The sequence below is a fragment of the Fukomys damarensis genome, unplaced genomic scaffold (genome assembly GCF_012274545.1).
Source record: "Fukomys damarensis isolate Sample0158 unplaced genomic scaffold, DMR_v1.0_HiC HiC_scaffold_19, whole genome shotgun sequence".
NCBI classification, from domain to species: Eukaryota; Metazoa; Chordata; class Mammalia; order Rodentia; family Bathyergidae; genus Fukomys; species Fukomys damarensis.
Genome location: NW_022900931.1, coordinates 47429211 through 47445007, shown reverse-complemented (window position 1 = coordinate 47445007; position 15797 = coordinate 47429211). Strand labels below are relative to the sequence as shown.

Sequence of the window (15797 nt, the reverse complement as noted above, 5' to 3'; positions counted from 1 at the left end):
CCGATTCAAAAATGGGCATCCAAAATGAACAGACATTTCTCAGACAAAGAAGTAAAAGCAGCAAGAAAATATATGAAAAAATGTTCCACATCACTGGTCATTCGAGAGATGCAGATGAAAACAACACTGAGATTCCACCTCACCCCACAAAGAATGGATGCTATCAAGAAATCACACAATAACAAATGTTGGCGGGTTTGTGGGGAGAAAGGAGCCCTTCTCCATTGTTGGTGGGAGAGCAGACTGGTGCAACCACTATGGAAATCAATATGGAGATACCTCAGAGAGCTTGGACTGGAGGTTCCATTTGACCCAGCCATCCCTCTGCTGGGTATCTTTCCAAGAGACTAAAAGAATCATATCACGGAGAAGTATGTGCACCCATGTTTATAGCGGCACAGTTTGTAATAGCTAAATCTTGGAAACAGCCCATTTGCCCATCCTTTGGAAACTGGATAAAGAAGATGTGGTTTTTCTATAAAATGGAATATTACTCAGCCATAAAGAATGAGAAAATAGATTCATTCATAGGAAAATGTATACATATTAAAGATATACTCCTAAGTGAAATAAATAAGTCACACATGTGTAAATACTGAATAGTTTCCCTCGTGTGAATATTCTGCAACAATGCATAAGATTCTAATAAGATTACTGACATTTAGAAATGAGAAGAAAGGAGCTAAAGGTGTAGGGAAGGTGGGATGGGTAGGGGAAGGGTAAAAAGGGAAAAGAAAAAAATGTGAGAGAATGAAAAGATGAAAATAAAGTGTTTGTAGATGGGGAGGCGAGGAGGGGGTGAAGGGAGGGCAGAGGTAAGGGGAAAAAATGAGAATCAAGACTTGCCATGTAGAGGTACAAGATCCCAACAATGAATGTGACTGTACTGTATTCCTAAAATGTACCAATAAACTCAATTAAAGCTTAAAAAAATGTTAGAGAAAAGAAACAAATCACTTATAAAAGAAATCCCATCAGAATTATAGCAGACTTCTCAACACAAACCCTTAAGTCAAAGAGAGCTTGGAGTGAAGTATTTCAAGCCCAAAATGAAAAGTCTCCAACCCAGATTGATATACCCTGCAAAACTATCTTTCAGCATTAATGGAGAAATAAGATACTTCCGTGACAAAGACACCTGAAAAAGTTCATGACCACCAAACCAGCACTCCAAAATGTTCTTGGGAATATTCTAGAAGAGATAACAAAGACTACAGCTCCATGAACCCAACAGAATGAATCCACTAGGCAAGGGAAGTAATTAAACAGAGGGGAAACGAAGGGAATCAACAACAGGAAAATAACATGACAAAGGTTAAGTCAATCATATCAGTTATACCCATCAATGTAAATTTTCTCAGTTAATCAATCAAAAGAAACAGACAGGTAGAGGGATCAAGAAAAAAGATCCAACAATATGTTGAATACAAAAAAACTTTCATCTCAAAAAGAAATTTGTAGGGATGGGAATTTAGCTCAGTGGCACCATGCCTGCTTTGCAATTGCAAGGTTCTGAGTTTAATCCCCGGTTCTGGAAAAAAAAAAAGAAATTCATAGACTGAAAGCCCAATGATGGAAAACAATATTCCATGTAAAAACAAATGGAAAAAAAGAAGGGGGTAGCAATTCTATTTGTAGACAAAGTGAATTTCAAGCCAAGACTGATCAAGAGAGATAAAGAAGTTCACTACATCCTTGTTAACAATCCAAGAGGAAGAGATAACAATCATAAGTGTATATACACCAATACCAGTGTACCAAACTATATAAAAAATCTTAGTAAATATGAAAAATCAAGTAAGCACCAATATAATCGTAATGGGAGAACTCAATATGCCACTGACACAAATAAATAGATCAAGTAGGAAAAAAAAAATCAACACAAAAATATCAGAACTGAACCAAATTTTTGAACAAGTGGACTTAGTAGGTGTCTACAGAGTGTTCCACCCCACACCATCAGAATACACATTCTTTTTAGCTGCATATGGGACATTCTCCAAAATAGACCACATGGGCCAAGGATTTAGCTTAGTGGTGCCACTGCCTGCCTCATAAGCACAAGGTCCCGAGTTCAATCCCCAATACCAAAAACAAACAAATAAAATAGACCATATACTAGCTCATAGAACATGCGTAAGTGAATGCAAATAAATTCAAATTATTCTATGCATATCATCAGACCATGGTGTAATTAAATTGGAAATCAGTGGCAAAAGGTACCATAAAAACTTCACAAATGCATGGAAATTAAATAACATCCTCCTGAAAAACCAATGTGTCACAGATGAGATTAGTCAAACAGTTTCTACAATTAAACAGTAATGCTAATACAACATACCAGAACGTATGGGATGCAATGAAAGCAGTCCTATGAGGGAAATTTGTAACAGTAAATTTCCACATCAGAAAAACAGAACAAGCTCAAATAAATAGCAGACTGTTGAAACTCAAGCTACTAGGAAAAAAAGAGCAGGTCAAACACAAAGCTTGTATGAGGGAGGAAATAGAAGGATTAGAGCAGAAATTAATGCAATTGAGACTAAGAAAACAATACAAAGGGTCAATGAGTAGAAGAGTTGTTTCTTTGAAAGATTAAATGAAAGTGAAAACCCCGTAAGTAATCTTATCAAAAGACAGAAACAAAGAAAGAAAAGACTCAAATCCATGCAATTAAGAATGAAAAGGGTGTAATCGCAACAAATCCTGCAGAAGTCCAGAATATCATTAATACCTACTTCATAACCTGTAATCTAATAAGATGGAAAATGTATAAATTTAAAGGTGCCTAAATATATATATAAATTACCAAAGCTGAATAAAAAGACACAAAGATTCTAAATAACCCAATATCAGTCAATAAAATTGATGATGTAATTAAAAACTTGCTGACAAACAAGAGCCCAGGTCCTGATGGATTTACTGATGAATTCTAAAAGGAAACTTCGAGAAAATGTAATGCCACTACTCCTCAAACTCTAATGAAATTGAGAGAGAAGCAATACTCCCAAACTCATTCCTGGAAGCAAGCATTACCCTGATAGCAAAACCAGAGAAGGATCCAATAAAAAAGATAACTACAGGCCAGTCTCCCTCATGAATATAGACAGAAAAATCTTCAATAAAATAATGGCAAATAGAATGCAGCAAATCATCAAAAAGATTATATATCATGACCAAATAGGATTTATCCCAGTGATGCAGGGATGGTTCAACATATGCAAATCAATAAATATAATGCACCACATTAAAAGATCCAAGGGCAAAAAAACACACAATTATCTCAGTAGATAGAGAAAAGGCATTTGACAAAGTCCACACATTCATTATAAAAACCCTATGGAAACTTAGAATAGAAAGTCTTTATCCCAATCTGATAAAAGCCATCTATGACAAATCAACAATCAACATAATACTAAATGGTCAAAAACCATACACTTTCACTCTAAAATCAGGAACAAGAGAAGGATGTCCACTATCACCACTCTTATTGTATATAGTTCTGGAAACATTAGAGCAGAGAAGAGAAAGAAATAAAAGGAATAAAGATGGGAAAGGAAGAAGTTAAATTATCATTTGCAGATGACCTGATACTCTACAAAGACCCCAAGAATTCCACCAAAAGACTCCTAGATTTAATAACAAAATTCAGTAGCATAGCCAGATACAAAGTTAACACTCAAAAATCCATAGCATTCCTGAACACAAGTAACAAACTCACCAAGAGAGAAATTATGGAAACACCTTTCACAATAGCATCCCCCCAAACAGGAAGAATACTTATGAAGCAACCGAATGAAGGAAATAAAAGACTGTTATGTTGAAAGCTATGGTACTCTGAGAAAGGAGATGGAAGAAGACATCAGAAAATGGAAAGACATTCCTTGTTCTTGGGTAGGAAGAGTCAATATAGTGAAAATGGCCATACTCCCAAATTGTTATACAGATCTAATGCAATCCCAATCAAAATACCAATAGCATACCTTGCAGAATTAGAGAAAACAATCCTAAAATTCATTTGGAGCCAGAAGAGACCTAGAATAGCAAAAGCAATCCTGGGCTGCCATGACCAGCACTGGTGAACTTGAAACCTGAGTGGGGGTGACAGAAAATAAGGCACACATGTAAAGAAAAGGCTGAGGCCAGGTGGGATGCAGCCCTCTGATGGGGAAACTGAGACTTGTGCCTGGTCAGTGTGTTTATTTTACACAGTTTCAGGGGGCAGTATTCAGTGGTGGTTTCAAGAAGAATAAGCTCTTTGTATGATGTTGAAAATGTGGAAAGTAGGACATTCTCAAGTCTAGCTACCTAAGCTGTGGTTAGTTATCTGGAACACTGAGCTCTCTGTGCTGCTCCCCGTATCTATCACCTGAGTTACTAGAGGTCAGGAGCTGAATACAAGAAGTCTCTGAAGACCTCAGCTACCTACACTGGGCAACGCTACACTGGGCAGCATAGGCAAAGGAGGAGGTATCACAATCCCTGACTTGAAATTGTACTACAAAGCTGCAGTGATAACAACAGCTGACCCAAGGATCAATGGAACAGACTAGAAGATGCAGAAACAACTTCAAACACACTCAGCCACTTATCCACCTTATCTTTGACAAAGGAGCCAAACACTTTCCCTGGAAGAAAGATAGCATCTTCAATAAATGGTGCTGGAAAAACTGGCTTTCCACATGCCACAGACTAAAACTAGATCCATATCTCTCACCATGAATCAAACTAAAATTGAAATGTATCAAATATGTAAATATTAAAACAGAAACACTAAATCTGCTGGAAGAGAGAATAGGTAGAATTCCACATAGGTGAAGGCAAAGACTTTATGAACAAAACCCAATCACACAGGAAATACCACAAAGAATCAACAGCTGGGATCTCATCTTATTAAAAAGCTTTTGCATAATGAAAGAAACCACCTACAGAATGAAGAGACAAACCAGAGTGGGAAAAAATTTTTTGCCAGCTATTCCTAAGACAGTGAATCCAGAATCTAATATCTAGAATAAAAAAAAAAAAAAAAAAAAAAAAAAAAAAAAAAAAAAAACAAAAACAGATCTCCGAAATTTAAAGACCCAATCCAAAAATGGGCAGCTGAAATGAGTAGATACATTTCAGATGAAGAAGTACAAATGGCAAATAAATATATGAAAAAATTTCAAAATCACTGGTCATTTAAGAGACGCAAATTAAAACAACACTAGGAATCCATCTCACTCCAGAAAGCATGGCTATTGTCAAGAAATCAACCAACAACAAATGCTGGTGGGGCTGTGAGGAAAAAGGAACCCTTTCCAGAGTTGTAGCAAAAAAATTAAAAGCATCATACCAAAATGACATAGGTATACTCGTGTTTATAGCAGCACAGTTTATAGTAGCTAAATCTTAGAAACAGCCCACATGCCCATCAACTGATGAATGGATAAAGATGTGTTTTTTTATACAAGGGAGTACTACTTACTGCCTAAAAGAAGGATGTACTTGAGGCATTTCTAGATAAGTGGATGCACCTTGAGACCATACTTCTAAGTGAAATCTGACACGTACATTCAAATATTGCATGGTTTCTCTGGTGTGAGAAACTGAAAGTGTAAATAAGGATCAAAAGGTATAGTGGACGTTGTGAAATAGGAATGTTCAGCAAATACTACATAACCATAACAGGCCTGCCACTGTGTTAGATTCTGATGTCAGCAACGCAGATAGAGTGTCTGAACACTTGGAGCAGACAACCTAGAAGGGCATTCTCTCTGGGATTTAAGAATCTCTACATTTATATTCCAGATTGCCCCTCATTCCTCTTTGCATGTGAATTGAAAGAAATGATAATAACAGGTAGCCTCACCGGGCATGGTGGAACACACCTGCTATCTTAGCACTGTCTCAAAAAAATAGAAAAGAAAAAGAGGCTGAAGATGTAGCTCAGTGTGTGAAGGCCCTGGGTTCAATCCCCAGTACTGAAGAACACACACACACACGCGCGCACACACACACACACACACACACACACACACACACACACAGCTTAGATCAGTGGTTTTCAGGCTTGGCACTATTAACATTTTGGGCCAGATCCTTCTTTAGCAGCATCACTAAATGCCAAATGCCAGTAGCACTTCTCCAATTGTGTCAGTGGAAAATATCTCCAGCTGCTAAGTTCCCCCACCCGCTCCCTGATTAAGAGCTCTTGGCCTAGGAAATCTTTGTCATATCTCTGAAAGTCTCAGACACACACTCAAGAGATGGAACTGCTCTCAGTCTGATGATAGAGGCAAGTGCTGGAAGGACTATTCCAGAATGAGGCGAGCACTCAGATGTCAGCATGTGCAGGACGTTGTATCTGCCCTCCCTCTTTAGCCACTTGGGTGTAGCAATTCTAAAAAAGGCTGATCTAGTAATTTACTTCTTTCTGAGAAATAAGGAAGTGGTTAATTTTTGATGAAATCTTGCTTTGCTTTACTGATGAGCTCATCTTTTAGAAGGCAGATGAAGCAGCCGTAAAAGAAATGACTATTTTGAGTTGATTACAATATAACTAAGCATTTGACAGTGTGTCTGGCTGCTTAGGATAAAGTAACAGTATTTACCTCTATCTTACAATAAAAGCAGAAGCAGATCTTTCCTGTTCCCACTCATATTTCAGAATTATAAAAGGAAAAGCCAAATTCATTCCAGAAGAAACCATAATCTCATACCATAGAGACAACCCCAGAAAGAGAAAGAGGATCCAAAGAGGAAATTCTTACTCTAGAAACACGTTTCCAGTAAAACTCTTAAGGAAGAAAAGGAGGTGAATCTTAAAAATACTGATGTAGAGTTACCTGGAGCTCTCTGATGAAGTCAGAAATGTAACAAAACTTAAAAAAACCTTTTAAGAATTAATCTGGGTTAGGTGCAGTGTCACACACTTGTAATGACAGCCACTCGTGCGACTGAGGCAGGAAGGAGTATCACGAGTTCAAGTTCAAGGCCAGCCTGGGCAATTTAATGTAGTGAGACATGTAAAAAAAAAAAAAAAAAAAGAAAAGAGCTAAACATATAGCTGAGTGTATCAAAAAAAAAAAAGTAATTTGGCAACAGATATCAGGTATCAGGACTTTAGATTTGCATCTTGGATGATAAACAGGACGTTATTTCCTGAGATAGGAAATATAATGAGTTGAGTAGGCAATAGTGCAAGGAAATATAAAGGTAAGGAAGGAGAGGCAACAGAATAAACCATTCTTTCAAGATATTTCAGTGGGTGGGAGGGAGGATGACAGGGCATTATGTAAAGGGATACAGAAGGACCTGGGCATGATGATTCATGTCTGTAATCCCAGTACTTGGGAGGCTGAGGCAAGAAGATCGTGCGACCAAGCCCTGTCTGGGTTACATAACCAATCCAAGGGCAGCCTGGCCTATGCAGCAAGGTCCTGTCTGGAAAAGGTAGGGGGGCGATAGTAAAGAGAGGGAGAAGCCCCTAGAGAGGAGGACAGAGAGAGAAGGGAGGTAACTGATGACCCTGGAGTTGTACGGCTCCGCACAAGATTGTAGGAGCAGATTTTAGCTGGGATGGGGTACAACTCGTCCTCTGAGAGAAATGGGATAAGGAGGATAGTTGGGGATATAGATGGTTCCAACTGGAAATACTAGACAGGAATTTGAAGGGGTTTCTGTCTAATTATCTCTAGTCCCCATTTCATTCGTAAAACAAACAGGCAAGCACATGGCTGAGAGGCAGAGGCTGAGGTAAGATTTTCTTGAAGATAAGGTTGAAGGTTTGATGTAACCACTGTGGGAAATTGGAGAAAGAATTTGTTGAGGCCAGTGAAGCTACTCTGAAACCCCAACTTGGCTGAAAAAACAATGTCTCATAATGTATTCCCACCATCTATCTATCTGTCTGTCATCTCTCCAGTACACATATGCATCTGTACATCAACATTCATTTATTCATTTATCTTAATAGCTTACAATGAGCACTTACTATGTGTGAGGCTTCATGCATACAGTAGATGGAGTTAGCTGAATAGAGACAGAGGATTCCACTGTGGCTGATGAGTGTAAAGATAAGGAAAATACAGAATGCTAAAGAGGCATATTCATGGAAGCGTATCACTCGAGTTTGGACGTCATTTCTATGTCTTGCATAGGAATTAGTATAAATAGGACTAAGCCAGGGAAAGGTAAGGACTGGAATAATGAATGGTCCAGACGGAGGAAGTCACACTTCCTCCAGTATCAAATTTTTATAGACAACAAAAGCAAGATTCACTTAGAGAGGTAAAAGGAACAGACTAGGTAAGGCTTGGAGATGACAATCTTATGAGAGATATCGTGCTCAGGACTTCTGCTTTCTCTTTCATCATAACAGTCAAGGAGAAGTTTTAAACAAAAAAGTGCAATAGCCAGATAATCATTGGAGAAAGATGTATACCAGTGTCAGTTTGCAGAATAAGCCAGACTGAGAGACTGAAGAAGAAAGAGGGGCTAGGACAGGTGAGTATTGTGACCGGTGATCAGAGTGTTAGCTTGGACTAGGATAGATTGCAATGGGAGTGGATGGAATTCAACATAGTTAAGAGCTACTTTTGAAAGTGGAATTAATACATTTATTCACTGGATGTGAGAGGCAAAGAATAGAAACTCCTAGAATTCTGGCTTGAGCAACTTCGACAAATGGAGATGCTGTATTTTGAGGCAGGGAGCAGCAGATGAACAGGAGGCTTGCAGAGAGGAAGGTTTGTAGAAGATTTTTAAAGTCTGCTAATTCTTGACACTCATCCCATCAAGGGGAAGAAGTCCCCTCCCCTTGAATGTGGTAGGGCTCGAAGGCTGCTGCCTCAATGAGCCGAATGCAGAAGTGTGACTTGCAATGGCCGTGGTGTATTTCCTGTCTCCCTTGGACACGTTCAGAGGCTTCAGAAGAGTGGTGCTAGGCACGTAGTTGTGTCTTCCTCAGTGTAGCCTCCAGCCATTTGAGTGAAAGAGCTTTGACATGACTTTAGGCTCCATCATGATCTTGAGTAAACAGTCCACATTCAGATTCATGGACAAAAGTAATGAATGCTGTTATTTGAAACCACAGTGTTGTGGTGGCTTGATAAAGAGCAGTAGAGAGCAGAACAAAGATGATAAGTTGAAGTTTGAAAATGTGTCTGGAGGGTCCAGAAGAGATGCGTTCATCTCCTTGATGAGACAAGATGTTCAGGTCTGGGGCACAGGCAAGAGCTTTGGGTTTCAGTGTTATTCACGCTCATCCCACACTTTTTATCCATCTCAGATTTGGTGTGTGTATCACTGTTGCAATTTCACATTCTTTATTTCATTTTGTCTTAATAACAACTTGAAGAAACAAGTATTCAAAAACAAGAATTAAGGAAGCTGAGGATCCAAAAGGTTTTGTAATTTATATAAAACACAAAACCAAACCAAACCTCATAGCATGGAATCCAGTTAGAGCATAGTTCTTCTGATTCCCTATATAATGCTGTTTCTACTGTATCTGACTAAGTGCTGCAGGGACAGCAAATGCTTGGAAGAATCATGGTCTTGAAATCAAAGCTGAGAACATCAAGTCTGCGGAGCATGGATGGAGGAGATCTGAGATTGCTTCTTACATTTCTCCACAAAAGCATTGCTCATTTTAGAGGACAAGGTGACTTGTAAATGTACAGTCCGAACTGATTCATTCATTTATTTAACAATATTTGCTAAGGACATGCTGTGTTACAGGCACTGTGTTAATTTCAGTAGCATAAAACTGAACGTGGCTCCTATCCTCCCAAGGCTCAAGGAAACTGCATCAAGCAAGCGATTCACAAATCATAATTTGGCCCCTTTGTGTATCAGCCACTTTCCACTCACTGGGACAAAATGCCTGACATCTACAACTTAAAGGAAGAAAGATGTGTGTTGGCTCATCGCTTCAGTCCATTGTGGACCAAGAAAGAAACAAGATGGCAGGGGGGCACAGCAGAGGAGAAGCTGCTCAACCCACGGCAACCAGACAGTAGAGAGGGAAAGGAAGAAAAAAAAATCCACTGTCCCCAGTTACACTCCCAGTGACCTGCCTCTAACCAGGCTCCACCTTTTAACAGCGCACTCAGATTGGCAGAAAGCAAGACAAGTACATAAGCCCCAATCCACTGCTGAGAACAGCTCCTTCATGAAGCAGCCACCCCCCCCAAGAGGCTTCTGGAGAACAGTTTATGTCTAACCATAATATTTGGGTTTTCAGGAGGAAGTCACATGAAGCCAAAAGGAAAGGCCAGAAGAATTTAGGGTACAGATAATTCCAGGAAGAAAGAAAAGTAGGTTCACAGGCTAAGAGGTGAGAAAAATGACACATCTTTCAAGGCAAAAAGAAAAATTAAATTTAGCCAAAATAGGAGCAGTCCAATGGGCTGGGGGTCAGATGACCACCTATAATCTGTACGTCATCTGTACCTAAAGGGCTTTACACACATTGGTCTTTATCATGATTCTCTGGGCTTAGTCTCCGGAAAGCATAACCATGTCGACACTGGAGAATGCTCGTGTGCTCTGAGGAGAATGTCCCAGTCTCTCTGAAATGTAATACTCCCATCTGAAAAATGTTGCATCAGCTCGAAAATTTCTCACCAAAGTTAGATGAAATACGCAAAATATTTAGCGCGATGCCTGACATACAGTGAATGCTTAATTTCTATTATGTTAATCTAAATTATAGAAAGGGAACATGACGATCCGATCAAAACCAATGCTATCAATTCAAAGGACAGACTCTTCATTAGGAAGGTGATAACTGCTATGAAGAAGGAAAAGCTTAGACCAGAGTAAGAGGGAGGGGTTGGAGGGGTAGGTGTCACTCACAAGGTGACGAGTAGGACATCTCTTGAGCAAGGAGAAAAGAAGCCAAGTAGATATCTGGAGTTGGTGACCCAGGTAGGGAGAAGAGCTGGAGAGAGGCCCCACGGTGGGGTGTGTCTGCCACACTTAAACAGTGGCAAGAAGGCCAGGGTGGATGGTGCGCAGTGAGCACGGGAGTGGGTGTTAAGAGAGACAGAGCCGGAGACAGAGTTGAGACTGGCGGAAAGACAGACATGTGCACAGGCCCGGAAGTAAGAGAGAAGACACTTCTTTCAAGGCAAATAGCAAAATTAGGTTTAGGCAGAATGTGATTAATAGGGCGAAGTCAAAGATTGAGGCTATAAACCTGGGTCATCCCGACGAAGGCCGAGGTGTTCACATCCCTTGGTTTATCGCAACTAGGTGTCACTCACATGTTTCAACCAAAAGAGAATACAGGACCAGAAAAGAGAAAGAATCAGAGAGTGATCAAGGTGTTTTCAACATATCTCACACATCTAAAGAAAGTCTTAAAATAGTCCGTTCCTCTCGGCAGCTATCCTTTGCCAGCAGCTGGATGAATACTTCACATGAGTACCCACCCCAGAGGCCATACCCATTTCTTGTGAGTGAGTCAGCTCCCTGAAAGCCCATACAGTTACAAAGGGCCCTGAACATGACGTGCTAGACTGGCACAGAACCAGCCGCACCCAAATAACTGCCACCCTAAGAGGCTCTACAGGAATAATTAATCAGGTTCCTCCAAAGATTACAGAAGTTGTACATCATCATAAATGTTTGATGCTGTGAAGCTTCTCCATGTTGAGCATTAAAACTCTAAATGCAGGCAACCTGAGTATTTATTTGGGGGAATAACTAGAAAGGCAAAATCTCAAATGTGTTTTTCTCATCTGGGCTGGAAAGACATGGAGGTACTCGATGAAGAAATGCGGCAAGTGCCGGATTCCCTGTACTTAAAATGCAAAAACACTTATCTACAATGTTGCGAATCAGCAGCCACCGAATGAAAACTTCCTATTGTGACCAGAAAGCTAAACTTCTCAGCACCCAAGCCTTTTGACAACACACTTCTGCCCAGCAAGTACTGGACAGTCATGGAGCACTGTCCTGAGGACTAAAAACAGCACAAGATAAAAGTAAATACAAAACCATCCTTCCTTCCCCCGAGTTAATGTTATCTCTTTCCCCAAGAGATTAAAACATACAAATATCTGTAAATTCTTTTACTACCTGCATCACCCACGATCAGGAATAGTAGTTTCCCCCTCTTGCCAGCCTGTTTTTGTCACATCCCTTCTGGGTAAAGACATACATCCTGATTCTCCAGTCTAAGGAAGGCCACCCAACCGTACTGCAGCCCCCTCCAGAACGAGAGACCAGACCCCACTGGCAAGGCTGAGGCACACCCTACGTCCTCTTTGACATCTGACCATGCCTTCCGTGCACAATCACAGGCAGACAATTGATGGAAAGTACCTGGAATGCCAGACACCAGGAGAGACAGCAGTAGCAGTTGCAGGGCTGAATACCATTCCCATCTTCTGGAGAACATGCTACTTTCCAGAGCTTCCCAGGAACGCTAGACACAGCCAACAGCCAGGCTAGAAAGGGACCAGAGGCAGAAAGGGAACTCTCAAACAAGGTTAGAGGAAATCACCCACTGAACTTTACTTTACATCTAGCACTTTTGTAACGGGCAGGGGAAGAGACCAGAGAGAGGAAGTCTTACAGGTTTTTTTTTTTTTTTTCATCTGAAAGCACTATGGCAACAGAATAATTTTTTAAAAATATCTACAGCTTCCAAAGGATTCTCAGAAGGATCACAGACCCACATTGGTCAGAGGGGTCCGTGATCAGAAATTTCCTGGTAGAGAATATATGATTGTAGTATCACTTTGATCATCTCAGAGGCTTATTGACGATGCCTGTCCAAATGCGGACCTTATTCAGAGCAGAAAATCTGGGAAATCAGATTCACACATCCTGAGTGCCAGATCTCCCACTTCCACTTCCTCTTCCTTTAAGAAATTCACCATTTGAGCTTTTATATCAGCCTGTCCACTGAATATTAGAAAAAATTACTTGGCCCCAAAGAATGGATTCCCTGCCTACCCTTGTGCTCTAAGAAATTCCAGACCATTCCTCATTCCACTTCACTGAATCTAAATAAGTTATTTGCCCACCTAAGATATTTTGAGGGAGCCATGAGTTAAGGCACAGTCCACGATGCAGCATATTTGGAACCATTTCAGAACTGGGGACATTTCTGATTCTCAAAATGGAGGTGACCAATGAAATGACTGCCGTCTTCAATCTGTGATGAAGTAAATCACTTTCCCCAAAGGATCCGCAGAGAGAAACTGGATCAACTCAGTACCTGACACTGTGTGCGACACCCCCCCCCATACACACTTCTGGTCACACCTCAGCCTGGTGAAGTGAGCAGAAAAAAGGTATTGAAACTCACCGTCAGACTTGCCCAAGAACATGCTACTGCTCGTCAACTCTCTGCTTCCCCCAGGGTGGGTGCTGTCAAATCTGAAGACTAGAAGAAATGGGACAGAAACAGAAGCAAGTGAGAAGGACAGAGAAGAGGAACTACCTCAGGAACATTTTGAAGCAAACTATAAAAAGGGACAGAGGAAGAGGTGGGGTCAATTGAGAAGGACAAAGTCAAGGAAGGAAGTAAACCCCACAGCCTTTGAGAAACCATTTTCCCCGCCCATCTCCACAATCTTCTCTGGAGGGAGGAGGGGGAGAGGGTAGCACTGAGCTCTTAAGAACAGAAGGTGAGCAGAGCGGGGCTGAAAGATCTGCAGTCATCTAGAAGCATTCACCTTAATGCGATAAACCTCCTTGCAAAGGGAAGAGAGGCCGGAAGGCAACCTTGTCTAGGCCACTCCCCGTCCGCCCATTTCCTGCACACTCATCCCAAGCCTTCCCGCTGTTTGTGCCAAGGATCATCCACCCCAAAGAGTCCCGTGCCCTCGAGCTTAGTTTTCAATTCCCTGAATTCGTCTCCCAGAGCTAGGCTGGCCTATGAATCTGACCTCAGACTAAAAGGAGATATCAAATGATTTGAAGTTGTCTCCCTCCTAAAATATGTGTGATTTGAAAGAGGGTCTCGGGGGTGAGGTGATGAGAGGGGTGAATGCGGATGCCAGCCTGGGTTATTCCCACTTTGCCCATTCACTCCATGGACGCACACCAGTGCCCACTCTGTGCCAGGATTGTGGGTCTGGCCCCTGTCTTTTGGAACTCAGCCCTAACCAGGGCCCAGTTTTTACCTGCCATGGGTTCCTATTCTCAGGTTGGTTTGCTGGCTTTGGACCAAATCTAAGGAGGCCATTTATCTTGGTTAAAAGGAAAAAAAGAATTTATTCAAAGCGAGCTCTGGGAAGGTGGAGGGGCCCATCTGCCTAAATCACCTTCTTACCACATCCAGGTGGATAAGGGTCTTTTATAGTAAGGAACGGAAGGGTGGGGAGTGCGTCCACAGTTGCTTTATTGATTCCAGCCACTTTTAGCTCATTTTCCTTTTTCTAGTGGAAAGGAAACTGGATTCTGGCCCCTTGGGGACAGTCTCTGCATATTCCCTGACTTCTTTTGGCCTGGGAAACGGAAGCTGTGTCTCAGTAAGAGGAAGTCTGGAGAAGTTACTTATTCCTAAAAAAAACCAAAAACCAGAAACCAAAGCTAACTTTTAAAGTTCTACGCTGCAGTGCCTGTTACATCGCCAGCTTTTCTTTCTCATCTTCTTGCTCTGGACTCGCATTTTCCTCTTTCTGAAGTACTTTCTCCCCTTCTCTGCTAGGCTGGCTGACTATTCTTCCAAAGTGGCCCAAGCTTTATCCACAGTGGAGATCCTTCCACAATCACCTCTGTTGCTCTAGGCTCATTGTTTCTGGTTCCCCTTGAAATCTTGTTCTTATTAGTTCATAGAAGGTGCAGCTCTTGTTGGGAACAAAGATGCTAGACAAAGTTTCTAAGTAAGAAGAGAATATGGATATTATAGAAAATTTATCCAAAAAAGGAAAGAAAAATAGAAAATTAAAGGTAAATAATCTGGTCCAGAAAAAAAGTACTGTTAATTTTGTGGTACAGAGTTCTCCTTCTAGTGTTTTTCTATAATTAGGCACATAGATTGAGGTTACTAGGATCCTACGGCATAGGTATTTTAAACGTGAGTTTTTTGTTGTTTACATAATGAGCATTGTCCCATGATGTTAAACTTTCTTCAAAAACAAGATGGTGAGTGGGAGGCTAATATTTGCTAATGCACATATGCTACGCTTAAGCCATTCTTCTTTGCTGGTCACGGAGGTTGCGTCTCACTTGTACTTGCGTGGTGACTTTCTAGAGGCCTACAGGGGCTGATTTTCTGAGCAGGAGAGTGGCAGCCCAAGGATGGGGGTAAATGAGACGTGAAAGGGTTCCAGTCTCTTTTTTTTTTTTTCTCCAGGAGTAGGTTTTGAACCCAGAGCCTTCACACTGAGCCACACCACCCCCAGCCCTGTTTTATTTTTTTTAATTGCCACGTTATTTATATTGTAATTTGTTGTAGAGATTAATGGGTTTCATTTTGGGGATTTCTGTGTGCATAAAACATGAGCCCTCTCCCCACCCCTCGAGTCCCTAGCCTTGTCTTAATTTTAGACAAGGTCTCAACTAAATCATTAATTTGCCCAGCCTGTGTTCAAACTTGTGATCCTCCTGCCTCAGCCTCCCAGGGTGCTCGGATTATAGGTGTGCACTACCAACCCGGGCTCAAATCCGGGGTTGTTTTAGAGAGAAGGATAGGCTGAATGCAGGACAAAGCCTGAGGGAAGGGAAACAAATCTGCTAGTGTCAGGCTTTGCCTAGAGGCGTAGTGCCAGGATCTGTGTAAGCTGCCCATTGGGACCTATGATCAGACCCTCCAGGTATATCCAGTTATATGTCAGCAGCTTGGAGAAGCC

The 15797-nt window shown here is 41.1% G+C and overlaps 1 protein-coding gene across 1 annotated transcript in view; it reads right to left on the bottom strand.

Annotated features, from left to right (window-relative positions):
• The window catches only part of Cd48 (CD48 molecule), a 32278-nt gene extending 18714 nt beyond the window's left edge, over window positions 1-13564 (bottom strand). Inside the window, exons 1-2 of the mRNA XM_010616650.3 lie at window positions 13307-13564; window positions 12316-12440 (exon numbers count right to left, since the gene is read on the bottom strand). Coding sequence (XP_010614952.1) covers window positions 12316-12391 — 76 coding nt within the window. The 5' untranslated portion in view covers window positions 12392-12440; window positions 13307-13564. The remainder of the gene's footprint in view (window positions 1-12315; window positions 12441-13306) is intronic.
• Between the last annotated feature and the right edge of the window lie 2233 nt (window positions 13565-15797).